At 41.9% G+C, this 19,297-nt stretch overlaps 2 protein-coding genes across 2 annotated transcripts; both read right to left on the bottom strand.

The window, feature by feature from the left end:
* Positions 1-28: 28 nt before the first annotated feature.
* Positions 29-15,057, bottom strand: tnni3k (TNNI3 interacting kinase). Its single transcript, XM_069150296.1, has 25 exons — positions 14,913-15,057; positions 14,516-14,624; positions 14,321-14,406; positions 13,974-14,071; positions 13,635-13,745; positions 13,462-13,560; positions 11,963-12,101; positions 11,551-11,695; positions 11,351-11,455; positions 11,145-11,239; positions 10,890-11,039; positions 10,723-10,806; positions 10,581-10,637; positions 9,873-9,965; positions 9,726-9,783; positions 9,445-9,639; positions 8,367-8,471; positions 8,222-8,274; positions 6,711-6,763; positions 6,068-6,200; positions 5,253-5,362; positions 3,920-3,979; positions 3,643-3,812; positions 1,585-1,664; positions 29-971 (listed from the first exon to the last, which is right to left on the bottom strand). The coding sequence occupies exons 1-25, from the start codon at positions 15,055-15,057 to the stop codon at positions 892-894; spliced, it is 2,613 nt and encodes an 870-aa protein (XP_069006397.1). The 3' UTR covers positions 29-891.
* Positions 15,058-16,123: 1,066 nt separating this feature from the next.
* On the bottom strand, positions 16,124-19,009 carry fpgt (fucose-1-phosphate guanylyltransferase). The gene is made up of 4 exons (XM_069150297.1): positions 18,827-19,009; positions 18,577-18,744; positions 18,405-18,497; positions 16,124-17,712 (listed from the first exon to the last, which is right to left on the bottom strand). The coding sequence occupies exons 1-4, from the start codon at positions 18,897-18,899 to the stop codon at positions 16,307-16,309; spliced, it is 1,740 nt and encodes a 579-aa protein (XP_069006398.1). The 5' UTR covers positions 18,900-19,009; the 3' UTR covers positions 16,124-16,306.
* Positions 19,010-19,297: the final 288 nt, after the last annotated feature.

The raw sequence follows: 19,297 nt of genomic DNA, 5'->3' as shown, positions 1-19,297 counted from the left end.
GATTTGGCCATTTAAAAAATAAAAACGTGAGCACAGACGTGACTTTCTGCCTTTTTGTTGACAAAAAAATAAATAAATGCAGATGCGTTTACATCAAAATTCATTTTGTATTTCAAATGAATGCAAACCATGAACACAAAAGATAATACACACCTTTTTGTACCTGTATGTAATAAATGATTATAGTATTACACAGGATTAAAGATATTGTAATAGTGTACAATTCACAATCAAGTCAACCATTTACCAAATGTTACAACCAAATATTGAGTTATCCAGAAAGTTACTTAGCAGTATTTCCGACGTCCGACTTTGTTAAATGTCACCTAGAGCTATAGTGCAGGACTTTTACATATAAATGAATGCCCATTACGTTCCGAAAGGCGTACATGATTAAGCCTTTCACCATCAAATAGATCTCTCTGTATTTCACAGTACACAGAGTTTTTAAATCTGGTGTCGAGCGAGACATTCCCCGCGCTGGTCAGGATGAATACATACTAGGCGTGCTCAGAGCATGAGTCTACCAATGGCCAAACTAGCTACATCAGGTTCAGCTAACTTGAATGGGGATAAAATAATGAAATCCTGCAGCTCTTCTAGATTTTCCAAATGTTGTCAGACCAAATAGATCAAATTGTAAGAACGAAACAAGTCATTTCAAGGGAGTTTTGACACACTAAACGGTTCATCTGCTATTTTACAGCCGCGACATACTGACGGAGAGGGCTAAGGCGAAGCCTACTCCGTGAAGTGTCGGTAGAGTTTTAATTACTCTCACTGACGAAAAGTGGGAGGCAAAGGTTCTGCACTGCAGGTTTAAAATGAATTCACAAAATACTCTGAACTTCTAAGGTGAGATTAGAAAAGGGCTCGGAGCTCCACGTGGGTTCAGTTACTGTCCTCGAAGCTGCCGCTGCTGCTGAAGGAGGAGCAGAATCTCATGGTGCTCATCGGATCAGACACGTATCCTGAGAGAAAGACAAATGAACAACGGCAGTGACACCCCGACTCCTGGTAAGCTTCCTTTTTAATTAATAACAGTGGCAACATTACTGCTGTTAATATTCTACATTATTGTGATTAAAAAATAAATCTCGCGAAAAGACCAAAACAGATGATTGATTTACGCTAACCGGGATGACTGAAAGAGTCATTCCCACCTCATGCTCAGTACATCACCCTGCTGCCAGAGCTCTCGATGTACAGTGCATTCATCCGTCCCTGAAAATAATTCCCTCTTGTTTTAGCCCCGAGTTTTCAGGAAATTACCCGTTTCTCTTTTTCAAAAATCAAACTCTGTTTTTGTGACTGTTTATTTGGAGCAGATTGTCACAAACTCTGACAGACATTTCTTTGTTGTTTCTGGTCTTCCAGTGATATTTCTTGTCAATAAGAAAAACTACAGAATAGCATAACCTTCCTTCTTTAAATTACTGTGTTTTACTTAAGAGCAGAACTTTATTGTTTAATAGGAAGAAAAAAAATGCTACGGCTGAAAAAATGTTCCTTCTCCCAGCTTAACTTTCAAAAATAATCACTGTTATTATACAGTATCAGTAAACACGTATTTAGCACACAAACCGTTTCGATCGATGGGAGAAAACTGCATGTTCCTCCTTAGTTCCTCCAGTGAAAGGCCTCCAGATGCTCGACGTCGCTCGCTGAAAAGTAAAATGAAGAAGCTCATTCATTACTCTACTGCAAAACAATACTCTTCCTGGAATATACTGCTACATTTACATGGAGAAAGACGAGATGAGATGAGATGAAGTCAGATACAAGCAGAAGAAATTCAATATGTGATGAAAGCCTCAATACCAGCCTGCTTTCCCTTTCTCTGCAAGAGTCCCGTATACAAAATTGATGACAGGTTTAAAGAAGTGACACCAGAAAAAAAAAACTGTACAACACTTCATAAATTAAAGGAAAATCTTTTTTTTTTTTTTTTTTTTTTTAAATGAACAGTGACATTATTTTATAGGGAACTGAACTATGTTGTTCAGCATTTGAACATTCGGTGCCACATAAAGTTAAATTAACTGGGGTAAAATTTGCACTTGTTTTGAAAATAAGCACAGAGTTTTGATCGAGTGCCAGGGAAGTGAATACCACACTACAATAACCCCACCGCTTGTTACTGAGCTCATAGCAATTGTTACCAGGCTGCGACTCTTCTCTCACACACACACACACACACACACACACAAACACACTCACATACACACTGAGACGCCTACACACAGCATGGAGGCTCAAAGCCAGGCGTCTAACAGAAGCCTTTCTTGTCAGTCAGCATGCCATGCATGTTTTATTGCATTTCCTTTGTTTCCTGTTTGGTGTCCGAGCAACTACACTCCAAATATCCTAATTGGTTAAAATGCTACTAGGATAAGACTTGTTTAGCGTGTCAACAGAATTTGTACCAAAATGAGGATAATCTAGAATTGACCATTAAGGAAAAAAAAGAAGAGGAAGGTTTTTTTTATTCTGCATTTCGAGAATTAAGTGAAAAAGTCAAGCATAAAGTTGATAATAAAACAGGAATGTTGTCTTTTTTTACTAAGATTTTCTTTGTTCAGTACTTTTTCTTAATTTTATTCATGTAGGGCTCCGATGTGGTTTGTTTGTCTGATTGTCAGCAGGAATACAGAAAAACTACTGGCCTAATATTCATTGAACTTGGTGGAAGGGTGTAACATGGGCCAAGGAACTATACATTACAGTTTGGAGTGGTTCTGAATCAAGGGGCTGAATTAATCAATTAGATATTTTGACTTTCCTTAACATTGCGAGATAAGGCATTAGGCCTACTGAATGCCACACATCTTAAAATCCTGTGGATGGCAGTAACCTTCAATAGTGACAAAACATAGGCCATTCTGGAAATACAATGACTCTTTATCACAATCAATCAAGAGCACCAGTAATCCTCTGGGATACACCTGGACCTGTTCCAACTTCATACAGTGAACAGACGCTGTGGCGCTCCAGACATGTAGGAAAGAAATTCAGCCCTTGACTTAGCACCCTCTCATGCACACCCAGAGTGACCGGCACACAGAGAGGATGACTGGTAAACATTTTATGACGTTTTTGACCGTTTACAAGCCCACCAACACGTCCGCTTGCACAATGGCTAGTACATCAATGTGGAGCGCTCGGGGACAGTGGTTATGTGAGGCGAATTGTGAATTCATCCAGACATACAGTATGTAGTGGTTGCAGTTTCAGATTTGCATACCACAGAAGAGTGGACTATTGGCCTTCTGCTCGCTGAATCCCCTCCTAGTTTCACCATATAATCAGTAAGTGATTGGCCCTTTAGGTATCTAACTGATCTCATAAAGGGTAATTCAGTTCATAAAAATGTTTACTGCCTGTGAATTCTGACAATACTTGAGGTAAACTGGCCAAAGAAAGAAGCTGCAGCTGTTGTTAAATTGTGTGCCACTCAAGAGACCCAGATAACTATCCAACTTAATCATTGCCATCAGCAAAGCTTCATAAAAACAACTTAAACCGATTAAGACCTAAACCACAGGCAGCTTGGTGGCTTAGTGTGAGTGAGCCCACTGTGTAGTAAATAATTCTCACCCTCTTGACTCTCACCTGTCTGCGCAGATGCTTGAGCTCTCGTACCTCTGAGTCCAGAAGGCATAGGCGCGAGTGTTGAGGGCGTACTCGAGCTCGAAACGGGAGCGCAGGGCGGCCACGTGGCTCCGGCCGGGCCCTCCTCGCCCGAGCAGACAGTCGGAGGAGGAGGAGGGTGACAGGGAGCCGCTGCTGTTACTGGAGGCTGGGGACATCAGCTGGGACACATGCCAGCAGAAATACAGCCGTAGTTGAGATCATTTGAAATATCTGTTTCATGCACGGCAGTGTTAAAGGAATTAAGAATATGTAGGATATTGTATACCTCAACATTGCACAGGCATTCCTCCAGGTTGGAGACCACTTCGGAGAATTCAGGTCTGTCCTAAACTTGGAAAAAGCACTGGGCTTCAATACCAAACACTCAAATGAATCAAGTGTATCCCACAGCGCGCGCGCGCACACACACACACACACACACACACACACACACACACACACACACACACACACACACACACACACACACACAGACAGGTGCGTTCTCTCTCACACCGGCCTGTATATTCAGCTTGTTTTAGTCCACCCACACATGAAGCAAAGGTGAACTCTGCTTCAAAAAGCAGTCCTCAGATCTCTTGGCTCTCAGTGAAAGAACAAACAGTGCCACCTCGGAGCTGTTCAATTATACATCACGTCCTCAGACAGGGGCCATGCTCTGTCTGCATTTCAATAAATCAAACCCAGACAAGTAAAACACAGGGAAACAATGAGAAAACACTTCATAATGCAACCAACTTTTAAATGCCCCTTTTTCATTTAATTTTAAAATTAAAAGTTAATTTGTAACTTTTAATGCTCCTTTGCTAATTTTTTTTGGTGTCTCTGCTTTACAGGTATGTATGTATGTAAGTGGTAATTTTAGGAGCCTACACAGACGTCACAGTTATTTTTCTGAATGTTACAGCGTCCAGTCAAAGTCTCTGTCAGGCTTTAGCAGATACATCTCACTGTATAAAGTGCAACACGTCCAAGTTTAAAACCGACACGAGATCTAATGTATTGTACGGGTGAGGAGAGTTGCGAGCATGTGAAGTCTCGTGGTAGCCCTGCTATGGCTTTTATTGAATAAAACGTTTTCATGAATTTGCACTGGGACGAGTTGGTCACAAAGGGAGACATGTACGTAAACAGGTGACTGGTTGACAACCCTAACTAGCAAACAGGAAGGAGCTGCACCACAGAGGGAGCAATGTGCCAGCATGCCCGGCCATGTAATAATGTGTCTTAATGAGGCCAATGGAAAAAAGAAAAAAAAAGAAAAGAAAGAAAGATCATTGGCTAATTGTGACCGTCACAGCACAGAGGGATGATCATTCAGGTCCTGTGTGCTACTAAATGTGAACAGCCATGCAATTATGTATCATCTGGGGATCGGCCTCTCTCATTCATTACTGCTGCATGTGCATGGAAGGAGCTGCTGACTCGGCATCATTTGCCTCTCAGAGCTTCAGTACGTCTAACGACATGGATGAGATTAGAGTTGAGTTTATGCCGGGCAGTGTAGAACATGGTGGCTAAAACTAGATAGTGTACCAGTGTTTCAAATGTATAATCAGAGCTCAAATGAAGTTCAGGAAAAGGTGAAATTTGTTCACCTCTGGACTGGAGTTCCAGCCTCTCATCAGAAGTGCAGAGATGGGTTTGGGGATGGAGTAGCCAATAGGAGGCCGGATGTGATGATAAGCCATATCTGCTGCTGCAGCAGCTGAGGACAAAAGAGCATTTTCAATTTAGTTGTACAATGATGTAAAGTGTTACCTGACCTGTTTTGTATTTGTTTTCAATCTATACTGGATATAGGCCAAAAGTTTTTTTTACTTTGTGTTTCCTCCCTAATAAGCAAATATTAGCTAGCCTGGTGTTACCAGAACCGCAGTCACTGTGTGAATATATGGGTCTGCCACCCTCTGTTGAGGATCGTTTCCAGTCGTTGAATCCTAATGTTTGTAGACCTCAGGTTAATTTCTAAACTATCAGGGCAGCCTTTTACCAATTGACATTGACCGCCATATAATATCTGCTGTGCGCCAAAACTCACCAAACTGTTAACAACGGATACCAGTGTACGACCCGGTAAATGACTTTTGGAGACTTTTTTTTATTTTAGAAATTGTACTCGCCTAGTCTACATTTCCTTGATATTTTTTTTTTATCATCACTACAACTGTTTGTATTGCTTTATCCAGCTCTTCCACTGTTAACACTATTGAAACTACATTTCGAAACAAACGCCTGACTTCAATGCAGTCGCACTTAGCCACTCCCACAGGTCACCGATTGGTCTGCCCATCGGAGTTGCTGAGAAAAGATAGTTTCCAGACTAATGCTGCCTTCAAACAGAAGTCGCGGGCTCGTGGTTACATCAAGGGACGTTGTGACACACAAGACTATTTTGAATAGAAAAAAATACCAGGTTTCAAGTGAGCGAAGGGAATTTCTCCAGTGAGCAGCTCCCACAGACAAAGGGCATAGCTGAACATGTCAGCCTTCACAGAGTAGCGAGTGCACTGGGTGAACACCTCCGGAGCCATCCAGCGCAGGTTCTGCACAAACACACATAAAGACAGCAAGTGGGAAACAGAAAACAGACTGGGTTTAAAGAAGTATAACATTTTGAAGATTTTAAAGTATTTTTAAGACACTAAGTCAGGCCTTTGGCAACACACACAAGATGAGGCCCAATTACTGACATAAACACCGTCCCAGCAAGGGCAAGTAGTTCGTCACAACAAGCAGCTCCCAAGAGATGTAACACACTTAACACCAAACTGCAGGCCAAGCACTCTGCGTAGTATTGAGTCAGCACATTCAGACAAAATCTGCATGAAGGCAGTTTTCTTTTTTAGCTGGCGGGTAATTGATGGCTGGTGCCAGAAGAAGCTCTGGCTTGAACGCCGACAAAATAACTGCATTCACTTTTTTCCAAAAGGTCTTATCCTTTATGATTGCTGTAGATGGTGTGAGCGTTATTTGGCTGAAGAGGGGCAGAAAACTCCTTCCATAAGGTTTTATGTGTGTCATCAAATAAATCAAAAGGAGGAAACAGTACTGACCCCTGGCTGCTTGGTCATGTTATCCTCATTCACAGACTGTAGAAATCTGGATTCTGCAGAGGAAGGGGGAAACAAGTACGGGTGACAGCAAAGATATCATATATCAATGTCCTCCCACAATATAATTTCTGATCAAACATAGTGTTACAGCAGCACAAGTAGAGAACTGTCATAAAGTGACTCAGTGACTCCGAATGGTCTGGTTGAACCCGTATATCTCTGCTCCTGGGGGGGGGGGGACAGATCATGCAATAAGCAGACCAGCATGATCCAAATCTTTTGTCAAAACTTGCTATTTTCAGAGTGTAGGTTATTTAGAGGCCCCCAGCACACCTGGCATTATTATCCACCTTGAGTGATCCGATTACAAGTGGCCAGCTCTAAGTACATGTGTGCACACCTGGCATTATCATGCATCTCCACATGTGTCATGAGTGACCACTTGTGAACAGATCTCAGTTTCAAATGAACACATACGTCATATGAATATACAAATAAATCAACATGTGAACACGTACAATACCGGAGGGCAGGAGTCATTTAACACAATGAGACATCTTTGCTCACTGAAGCCTCATTTTGATGCGCTGTCTATTTAAGATTTATGACGTATTTGAAGTTTGTAAATGTCTAAACACTTGAGTTTGTATTTTACAGCCTTAGCAGTCAGGACCTTATTGGTTCAGGTCAGATTATTTAATTATTCACGTGGGTCGGGCTTTGCGCTGCGGTGGACAAATGAACTGTGCGAGGGGGTGGCGGCTCATCCACAGGTTTGCAGGAGGGATGTATGTCAGAAAACAGACGAGATAAAGTAAAAGAAAAATGGCTAAACCCAGAGGAGGCCTCGGTGAAACAAGCAGCTTGTGTACAGCTTGTGTAATAAGTTTAATCACTAAACAACTGTTTTATAGCTGCGAGTCGGCAGGTAAATGTCTCCTACTATATAGTTCAGCTGCGCTCTGCAGAATCACGCAGGATATTTAAAAAAATATATATATAAAAAAAGGATATATAAAAAAAGTTAGTCAGGTGTAAGAATTGTTTGAGTGGACGTGAAAAAAACATCCAAACTAATGAATTTTTATTTATTTATTTTTTTTTTTAAACAGTGCAACACAGACAGGGGGAAGGTCTATACCAGCACTGTACATCTGATGAGTCAGACTAGAAATAGTTTTCTAAAGCAGCCAACACTAGCCGTCATAAGCTCACGAGCTCATAGCCCAGAGCGATTAAGGGGTGTAGTGGTTTCAGTAGAGCATAAGTGAGTTTTATTGCTGATGAAATCAACAAATTCTTCCTCTTACAAATGTTTACTTATTTCTTCTGGCAAAAAGTCTGACTTTATTACCACTAGTTGACAAAGCTGTTATTGGCGATGTAGATCCCAAGACAGTCTCTCATTCATTTAAGTATTTTATTCAATGCTGGTGTGGAAAATGTGGTTAATGCAGCTTTTATTTTCCATGTAGAGCAAATAAAACATTGCAGTTAGTGTGTTTGATTACCTCCAAAATCAGCCACCACTGCATGTCCGTCCTCATAAAGCAGAATATTGTGACTGGAAGGAAAACGTGTGTTATTTGCGATGACAACAGTTATTTCACACTGCCAATACCGTCCCACCACACACGTTATTAGTGTGGCACCTACCTGTTGAGGTCCCTGTGGATGATAGGTTGGGTGAGGTTGTGCAGGTACTCCATGCCCTTGGCCACGTCAATGGCAATGATGAGCTTGGACTGCAGGTCGATAAGCCTGTCCATTGACACATCATTAAAGCAGCAACCACTTAGTGGCAGATCAATGGCCCCTGCCAATCACACATAGCACTTTACACAGATCAATAGGACAGTCTATAAAGACAACACCTGGCCCCACACGGTTAGCAGAACACTTCATCTGGATCAATGATGATCACGGCTGAGGGGGAGCGACTGGTTAGCTTCCAAGGATGATAATGAGAGCTGAAACAGCTCTGCTGCGCAAACATGTGCTTCTAGGGCATTAAGCAACTACTTTCAGTAGTTTGGCCTCTTTTTAAATCTTATTTAGCAGCACGTATGCCCTGATAGTAACACGCCTCACAGCACCAGAACTCCTACCTAGTTGTTTAGGCTTTCTTCCTTTAGTTTAGAAGTAGCTTGGCACAATGCAATACAATAGCCATGCAACAGATACTACCTTACTTCAAATTATCCCTTTTGCTGCCGTTGTTAGTCGCTTGTATGTGTGTGTGTGTGTGTGTCTGCACGTCTTTTTAGAATTATGTGTCATAAATATAAGGACAAACACACATTGTGAGGATATTTAGGCTGGTCCTCACAACTTTAAAGGCAATTTTAGGGTTAAGATTCAGTTTTAAAGTTGAGGTTAGAATTAGGTTTAGGTTGCGGTTAAGCTCATAGTTGTGATGGTTTAGGTTACGGTAAGAAGCGAGGGAGTGAATCAAGTCAACGAGTGTCCTCGCAAAGATTGAAAGACCAACGCGTGTGCACTGTGGGGACAAATATTTAGGTCTCCAAGGGCAGAGTCTGCCTTTTGAGAGTGAAGATGTGGTTTTAGGGTCAGGGTTGGAGTTAGGTTAAGGTTGGGCATTTAGCGGTGATTGTTAACATTAGAATTAGGGTAAGGGGGCCAGTGAATGGATTGTGTCAATGTGTTGTCCGCATGAGGATAGTGAGACAAACATGTGAGTGTGTGTCAATATTTGGGATGTGAAATTCCTCACCTCTTCTGCTCGTGCAGCAGGGAAAACAATGAGCCTCCAGAGATGTACTGGGTGACGATGGCAAACTGACTGGGGTCGTCCAGACACGCGCCCACAAACTGGATGATACAGGGGTGATTGAGGCGACACAGGATGGAAACCTCTCTGCAGAACATGTCCACGTCTGATTTTGAGCAGTACGTGTTGGCTCGATAGCTACAGAGGAGAAAGAAGATTGATAAACTGATCAGTTTTCCGTTTCTTTTGCCAGAGAAGGGATGGAAAATCACGTGAACAAATACCGTTTTATGGCGACAATTTTGTTCCTGCATTTGCCTCTGTAAACTCTTCCAAAGGAGCCTGTGTGAAACACATGCGGTTATCAATCATATTGTCCAATTTGTAGGCACATTAGTTGACGGGAAAAATAAAAAGGAAAATGAAACCACCTGATCCAATAATTTCATTAAACTCCAGCTCAGACAGCTGAAGGTGGAAATGAGATGGGAGGCTGGCCCTGAGCACCAGAACTTCTGCTTTTTCTGAAAAGAGAGTTTAGTGCATTATTATCAGTAAGCGCACAGGAAGTCACCATGTTGCTGTTTTTGACTTACTTCCAGGTGAACCTAAAACAGGCAGATTTGATAATAACTTCTATTTTAAAAGCATGGGAAGAGCGTAATTAAGATGATATTCACATAATGGTGAGGGTTTAGGGCATTGGTATGGAATCATGCACAAATCATATGTACTATCAAAAGCCAATTAGAATAGGTTTAAAGTATTTATTAGTTGTACAAATTTTGGCTTAAGTACCATGTTTGACACCTATAGTGAATATAGTTTCATGATTTTTGCAGTTCAGTGTTAATGGTGTCCCATCTACCCCCACATGAGCTAGTTGCCCATCATTTTCTTTATTTAACCCTCGATATTAAGAAGGTTTGAAGGTTTAAATTCTTATCAATTAATTTCTCTGATATTATGCCGAAAGTGGATCTGAAGTTCACACCAGCCCAATTTTCACAGGGACAGACAGAAACCAAGTGTTATCCGCAGCAGCTAAGCTCCTTCCCCTGGCAACAGACGCAGTGTATGCTGTCAAGTGAGCTGACAGTGATGTAGGAAATCTGCTGTGCTTCGCTCCACCTCACTACCTTTAGTCATGCTTTTGATCTTTCCAAGAGGAGACGGGACAGAAACGTAGGACCCATCTGGAGGAGATAAATATTCAGACTTGTTAGCGTGAGACCTTGGGGGATTTTATTCCAGATGAAAATGTCAAACATAGTGACTCACCCCCTCCTGGCTGGGAGTACTCATTGCAGGGAGAGTCATCTGGACGCTTGTAGTGTTTTAGTAAGGTGACAATGGCATCATGACCTAGAAAACACAATGAGTGAGTGGTAACGGGGTTTTATTTGATTTTTTTATTAACATTCAAGTTTATATTCATATAAACACACCTTTTTCATAAGCCCACATCAGGCACGTCTGCTCGTCTTTCTCCCCACTGGACCTGCTGGGGTCACAGGCAACCAGGTTCATGTCTGCCCCGCTGTCCAGCAAAAACTGCACCATGCGGATGTGGCCGTGGAAACAGGCGCTGTGTAGAGCTGAACAAACGCACGAAAGGTGAAACTCGGAGCAGGGAATGGCGATTTAAGTTTGCCAAGGTAAACAGAGGTGTTATGCTAGTTTTAGTGCATGTGAAGAGTCACCTGTGTGTCCATCTCTGCCCTGATGGTTGATGTTCATCGCGTTCTGGGTCAGCAAGAATTTGACCATCTCTAGGTCCTTTCCATAGGTGCATGCACTGTTTCATTAGATATGAATTCATTATCACTTCAGAGCAACAGGGATTACAAGTAAATAGCAATTTGTGTCTTTTGCAGACTATAAATGAAGCCGGCGTGCTAGACAATACCTGTGAAGTGCTGTTTCACTGAATATGTTCTCCTTTGAAAGACCATCTGCACCAGAAAACTGTAGTATCTCCTTCACTGCTGCAAATTTGCCATTATAGCAGGCGCTGAGGAAACACAACAGTCATTGCAACACTTCATTTCCACCTCATGTCATCTACTAGAAACCAATAGAAGACCTCTGACACTGTGAATCATTTACAAGTGTAGCGGTGTGTCTCCGTAGATGTTGACAGAGTGCGGTTGTACTTCAGAGCTGCTCTGCAGAAGGAAACGGATGATCTCATGGTGACCAAACCGGGCGCAGAAGTGGAGAGGAACATGATCTTCGTTGTCTTGAGCATTTACTGGTGAGAGGAGAACAAAAGTTAGAGGAAGGTCAGCAATTATTCCTGCAATCATAGTTACCTACAGAATTCAATGAGCTTCCCTACAGCTTCTGAAAAAGGAAATCAGCAAGTTGAGACGGTGGATGAATTATAGTAACTTTAAATGCTGTTTAACAACCATGTGGTTAAGTGAAGTATATATTAACCTATGCTGTTTTATTTTACAGACCATTAACTCAAGTGATTCTTAGCTACAGTGAAGCTCACTTGGAGTGTCTGTCTCACCATTTGCTTTGCTGCCTTCAGCCATCAGCAGTTTGATGATGCCAAGAAAGCCTTTGGCTGCAGCCAGGTGCAGCGGCCGGTCACCCACCTCACCACTCACATTCACATCTGCCCCAAACTTCAGCAGCAGCTTTGCCATCTAGAAGGTGAGAAAAGTGTCAGTTTCAAGCAATTATAGACTTGCACCGTACAAAAGACTTATCGAGTTTATTTCTATCAGTTAACCCTTTAATGCTCTGCTCAACACATTTAGAGTCCTAACATCTTCTTGAGAAATGTTGTGAACTCAAGTTTACCTGATTAAGCCATCTCTACCCTTTGGTTTCGGTATGTCAGGCTAATCAAATCCACTAGATGTCACTGTGTCTTAAAATAGCATGCCTCCTCAGGTGACTTTCATACTGGAAGTCCGCAACAACAAAAAAGTCACTCCAGAAGTTGGAAGCGTTTTGGTGAAGTTTTCAAAGGTAAGCACAGTTTTTCCAGATATATTCTAGTTTCAGAGGTCTTGCTGAACAGCATTATGTAACTTGATGAAGCACACCAAAGTCTAATGAGGGTCAAATAATTGTCTAAAAGCACGCCCAACCAAACGGTTAATTTGTCACTTTATGGTAAAAGTAGTGAAGCTAAGAACATATAATTAAAATGGACCATTTGTTACACAATTAAACAAAAGCCTCTGATCATTTCTTATTGTTAGTATGAAATGTAGGCTATAATGCTATTCCATTATACATATGCTGAAATAATTTTATGAGCATGATATTTTACTTTAAAAACAAACAAACAAACTCCAAACGATCCAATCCAACCAAATGGTTTTAGAGAAAAGTTTGTGACGTTATGATAATAAATGTTATTTATGAACATTCAGTGCTGTTAATATATTTAATGTTATTCCATTAAATGTTTGATGAAAGCATTATAGCCTATTAGTGTAATTTTGCCCCATTTCTGTCACATTTTCAAAGTATCGTAATTATGGTAAATATCTGGAAAACAAATACGTGGAAAAACTAGTGCTGATAATACTATTATTTCCATGGCAACATATATGCATGTATGCCAACAGATTACTAACCTTATAGCAGTAAAGGGGTTTGTAATTTAGATTTATTTGTTTTTGTTTTCCTGTGTTTGGATGCAAACCAACAATGGTTCTCTACAACCAAAAATAAAGTGGATCTCATGCCCAAAAACATTTGTCTTGTTGCGCGACCACAGATGAGCAAGTCTGAGTTGAAAAAGTTTGAAAAGTTTGCATTTTATATGACTTTTTCTCAACTGTTTTAGCATTTGTTAATGTATTCTGACTTTTACCATAAAGTGACTTCTCAACTGTTTGGTAGAGACCTACATTAAAAAAATGAGGTCAATAAAATTAAAAAAAAAAAAAAAAAAAAAAACACATTAGTAGTTGTTATTGCTGTTATTGCTTTTTTCCTTGGTGAAGACATGAGCAGGTTAAGACATCAGAGTTAATGTGCACGACTTACCTGCTCGTCACCGTGATAGGAAGCAATATGCAGCGGGGTGAAAAAGACAGCATCCTGAACGTTAACATAAGCTCCATGCTGTAGGAGGATATCTGCAGCCTAGTGGGGAAAATGACAAAATATCAATGTACCAAAAACACTATGGTCCATAGCTGCTGATAACTGTCTCTCACCTCGTGATGTCCAGCCAGTGTGGCAACATGCAGCGCTGTGAGGGCACCGTATCCCACTTGCTGGACGTCTGAGCCGCCGTGGAGGAGTGCGGTCACCAGCTCAGCGTTGTCCTATGGCGTGTAAATCAAAGACAGAAACACATCCACAGCGGCTGGTGTCTTATCATCACAATTAATCAATTTAAAAATGCAGCTAACCACACTGGCTTTGTGTGTACTTGCACTCCACCATGTGGTAAAACCTCAGAAGGCTCTCAACCAGATGACATATTACAAGCAGGACAAAGACCCAGATTTGACCTACAACAGAAATCTGTTTTGCAGTTTGATTGGCTTCACCTTAAAAGTGGCCAGGTGGAGCGCAGTGAATCCATTCCTGGTCAGTCTAGACGGTCGCAGGCCTTTGTGTATCAGGGTGCGCATGTGGGCCTTGTTCCCTGGACACAAATACGACAAATGGTGTCAAAAATGTACCCAAACAAAACTCATTGTGGCATTCAGTTGTATTTCTTTAACTTTTATAATACCCCTTTATGTACTATTCACTTAAATTCTACTGTTTAATTTTCTGCTGCTCACTCCGGAAAGGTCACCAACAGACAATAACATCAGTCAGTCCATGGTAATCCGTCCCTCCACTGTCACATTTTGCCAAGTTATTAATAGACTCTGGTAGTCATGCATACCTCCACACACGCAGCAGAGATGCAGCAGCGACAGCCCCTTCTCTGTCCGGTAGCTCACGTTCACTTTCTGAAAAGCCTCTTCAGAGCTGAGCCACAAAAAAATCAACGTCACCTGCTTGTGAACAGGGACAAACCCACTGACACAGAAATCAAACATGATGAGTCAGACCTCTAGCAGTGTCGAATTTGAGTCACCTGAAAGCAAGCTTAAGCTCCACCAGCTCACTGTCTTTAAGCTGGAAGTCATCCTCCAACTTCTCGACGATCACAGAGTATGACTCGCCCACCTTCTTCTTCCACTCATCTTCACAACACCAACATCAGGATCAAACATTATAAACATGTAATCATTTCATTGCTATGGCTTATTCATGATATTTAATCAATATAGAAAATAGCAGATGAAGTACTGTTCAAATGTGAAGCTGAACAATCGTATATTACATTGAATCGGAGCACTGCTGTATGTCATTGTCAGTCACAAACAGTTGTAAAGTAGTTCAAATTCTCTGTTTCACTGATGGCAGCTAAAAGTAAAAACTCTTCCTCCTCATTCTCAGCCCTGCAGACACACGTGAAATAAAAACAGTACCTGTGCACGTCTGAGATGGTCTTGATTTGTAATTTCCCATTGAAGGTGTCTTGCTTCTCTGTATAGTTTGGGTGAACTGGAGTGAGGCGGGAATACAATCTGTCACTCTGTTACAATTGCACGGGTCCAGATAAAGGGGGATCATGGCTTTGGGCTAAAAATAAACACCTCGGAGTGGAATGCTTCACAAAGACGACAACTGATCTCGCTCCCCAGTGCGTAGATACACGTACAGTATCAAATAAAGCAGGTGATTGGTGGCCTGCATTGTCCGCTGAAGCCTGCGAAAGGAACTTGTGTATGATGCAGGAGACTCTGCAGGAGTAAAGTTCTTTTGCTAAATATTGAACTACTTTAGGGGTTCTTAAACTTTTTTCTGTCATACCTGTCATGCATTTGGGAAACTAATAACATTAAAATTTGTTCCAGCAATTACTGCAATGCAGCAATTTATAATATTATTAGTTACACTTGCTTAAACGGGTCAAAATGTCAATACATATTGTTGTGTTCAGATTCTCTTCCGTGCTTGTTTAATTCAATAATTTTTATTTAGTTATATTCTTATCCTAAATTTGCAGTTTTGGAACTTCTAATCTCTCTATAAATCTAATGTGGAGTTTTTGCCTTTGCTTTTACTGTCCGGATAGCGGTCCCTCTAAAGGCTAATGTCCTTGTTCTGAGACAAACTCCCTGAAAACAAATCACCTCCTAAAGGAACAGTCCGTACGATTCAGTGGTATTTTGCTGGTTGCTACCAACTGAACACCCCTCACCAAGCATATAGGACAATTTATGGTTACCGTGAAACTCACGAAAAACATCAAAGGCCCTCTCAAGAGTCAAGTGTTTGGTTTGTTCCTTCTGGGCTGCCGTAGAAACACGGCAAGTTCAGTGCAAGAAGACCTGCTCACTATGTAGCTATGAAGGGCTCATTTTAAAGTCATGAAAATACAACGATTCTTTGATTCAGGTGATTATTGACTAATGAAAACATCATTATTAACATTAAATCCCGTATCTGCTAATAAATTCCCCAGAATATTACACATTGGACCTTAAATGTTTACGGATGTGGAAGAAATAAAAAGGCAAAAAGCTTTGAAAAAAATATAAAAATCCATTTCTTTTAAATTAGAAACAACAAAACATAATTGCAAAACAATGTAATGATGAATTTTATAAAAGATTGTAACACATTAAATTGGATGACAAAATCCAAACTGTTTTAATGCTGACAAAAGTTCACAGTCCTGATTATTAAAAAATTAACTGACCATTGAATTACCACACAGAATACCATTGAAATGAAGGTTCAACCTGTTATCCGGACTCATACTGACAACATAAAACTTTACACATAATCTAAACCTTCAAAAATATTGCATGTTTTTTTAATTGATCAGTTTCCCCTGTGCGATGTCATCATACAGTCCCTTCCTGAGCTTCAACATCTCTTCCAGGTTCTTACACTGTAAACACTCCTGCATTGACAGCAGCTTTGCGTCCTTGGGTGGTGGGCTTGAAGAGCCACTCAGGACGGCCTCCAGCATCTTGAGAGACGTTGAGTATGAGATTTCCTGATCGGAGCAAACAGGAAACAGACGAGCATTCCACAAATTACAGCAGGACGTGTCACCGGAGAACCTCAGGACTTCATCCTCCATCTCCCAACGGGACAGACACTCGGGCAGGCTGAACCCACAAAACCTCAGCTCTGCCATGTATGCGGGGGCGTCCACGCTGTGCTTCAGGTTGTCGTTAATCCCAAAAAAGATAGTTACAAACCTGGTGTGGCCCCGATGGTTCACACACAGCGAGTGCGTGAAGACTCCATCGGGCACCGAGAGGCCTGGACTGACCCGGCAGCTGCTGACGATGGAGCCCCTCCCCACAGACACCCCGGCTCCCAGTCTGGAGTACTCGACCACTGATCCGGCTCCCACAGAGCAACTGGGATCAAGGACGCTGTACATAACGCAGGAGCCAGAAGAGTTTTCATTCGTGTTCACGCTGAAGGCAGACGACAGGAGACCCAGCTCGCTCCTCAGGACCTCATCCTCAGTGAGGTGAAAGAGGTACTCCGACGTGGTTCCAATGTGGTAAAACTTGGAGTTGTTCAGGAGAATAACATTCAGAGGAGTCCCTTTGAGGAGACGGAAGATCTTTTGGCGGACTTCCACCAGACTGCTCCCCTCTTTGGTGACATTCGCAGTGTTTTCAGTGTACTCTATTGTGGCTTTAGGGCCAAGTGCTTGAAGAAAGTCCCCGTACGCGTCTATCTCACAGTCCAAAGGCCCAAGCTCGTTCAGCACTTTAAGAAGAGACTTTGCAGTATCAAAGTCGACATAATAGGTGCTGTCTGTGTAAACAAATTCAGTATCAGACACAGAAAACAGTCCAGTCTGCCTCTTACAAACAGCTCCACTGTCTCGCATCTTATCGATGTTTGGCTTGTGCAGAAAGCGCAGGCAGGAAGTGGTCTCCATTTCCGAGTGAGAAGACCTTTTATGAGGATCCAACACAAACACCCCGTGGCCAGTTCCTACAGAGAGTGGGGAGGGGTGGGCTAACGCTGTGAAGCCAGGTTTATCGAACTGAACGCTCTCCCCCTCTGCGATACTGTAGAGCTCGATGTCATCTGCGCAGGTCACCAGGACGCCGGGCTTCATGTGTGATGGGAAATCCACATACATGGCCAGTTTGAGTTCCAGCATCTGGTAGATGGGGTCACCCAGCGGCAAGGCCATGAAGATCTTTCCCGTAGCGCTGGCACTGGGCAAACGCTGACTGAATCCTCCTGAAAGAATGAGAGGATATAAAAGTGAGACATGTTACGTAGAGGAAGGTGCATCATATACGCTAGTATCTGACCATTTGTGATGCTTTCTAATGAGAAATTTACCGTGGAATTATTTGCACGAGGGAAAATATTTAGAAAAGTCTCAAATGCTTTTATGTACTTTTTCAAAGTCACTTTCATACACTTTATGTTTAAGCCACTCACTTCTTTAATCAATCATTTTACACATTACACAGACAACAGTGTTTGGTGATTGTTATTTTTTAGATAAATATCATAATGATAATTGTCCAAAATGATGTGAAATTGCCTAGTCTCCCCCCCCCCACACACACACACACCCCACCATGGCATCTAAACCTTCGAGAAACCAGGTAAACCCTGCAGCAGAAGTGGTTTACTGCTAAATAAGGATACAACTTGCATTTGTTACAATAATTGATCGTCAGACAATTTACTGGCAGTGGTTTTGATAACTGTTCGATCATTCTGGTTATTTTACAAGCAAAAAAAATGCCATAAAAAGTTTCAGCAGCAGCCTCTGAAAGATGAGGGGGGGGGGGGAAAGAAATTTAAGATGACATATTGGGCTCTGGGAAATTGCAATAGTTACAATCTTAGCAGCATACATTTGAGATTTATTTTATGTTTTAAGACCAACAAAAAGAAAAGAAAAGAAAAGAGAGGACCTGCGTGGATGAGGATGATTCTCATTCTGCTCAGAGTCTTTCCGTAGGAGTCGTGGAGCTGCTGCAGTGCAAACAAAGTTGAGCCACCATTCCCTTGAAAACACAAGTTACAATAGCAATGAGCAACAAACAGAAGACGGTAAAATAGCTGACTGCTGTCTGACTCACTCACCTATTTTGGATCCAGGAGGATCTGAGAAGACCTTGTAGTGAACTCCAGCAGGAAGCTCTCTTCTGTCCACTTTCTCGCTGATCTGCAGCTCGTACGCTTCTTTCTGACCGCCGTCCGCGGCAGTCACGACCACCACGTCCCAAAACTCCCCGGGCTGCACCTCTCGACCTTCAGGGAAAGCAAAAAAGCGGGACACTTACTTTTCGCTGAACTACACGAGAGGGTCAGATGCATCACATGGAAAACTCACCGCGTAGAGAGTTGAGTTTTCCGAGCTTCTCTCCGGTTGCCCTTTGTAGCTTTCTGATACAGTCCTGGCTCATGGTGTCGCTTCAAACGTCGCTAAAGTGCCTGATAAATAGTGTGTAATGTTTTTTTTATTATTATTATTTATAATGTAATTACGCTTTCCGTTTCAGGCTTGCTTGCTTACTTACTTCCGGGTGCGGTCACGTGGTTAGTTGTATTTGCAACGCAGGAGGGGGAGTGAGCGGAGCGCGCGGGGAGTTAAGGAACCCTGCAGTACAGTACAACCCTATTTACACTTAAACCACCACAAGTATGAACAAATCTGTTCCTTATGTTTGCTTCTGTTTTGTTCTTTACCTCTTCTCCATTTAATGACACAATTACACTTCCAGAAAATTCAAATTTAAGTAGGCTAAACAAAAGCAAACAAATAACTATAAATTACAAATTAATAGCCTGAGCCTAAGGCTTT

This window comes from Embiotoca jacksoni, unplaced genomic scaffold, assembly GCF_022577435.1.
Source record: "Embiotoca jacksoni isolate LCO1_2020_lvr unplaced genomic scaffold, fEmbJac1.0.p SCAF_16, whole genome shotgun sequence".
Classification (NCBI taxonomy): Eukaryota; Metazoa; Chordata; class Actinopteri; family Embiotocidae; genus Embiotoca; species Embiotoca jacksoni.
This window is presented reverse-complemented; position numbering and strand designations above follow the sequence as displayed.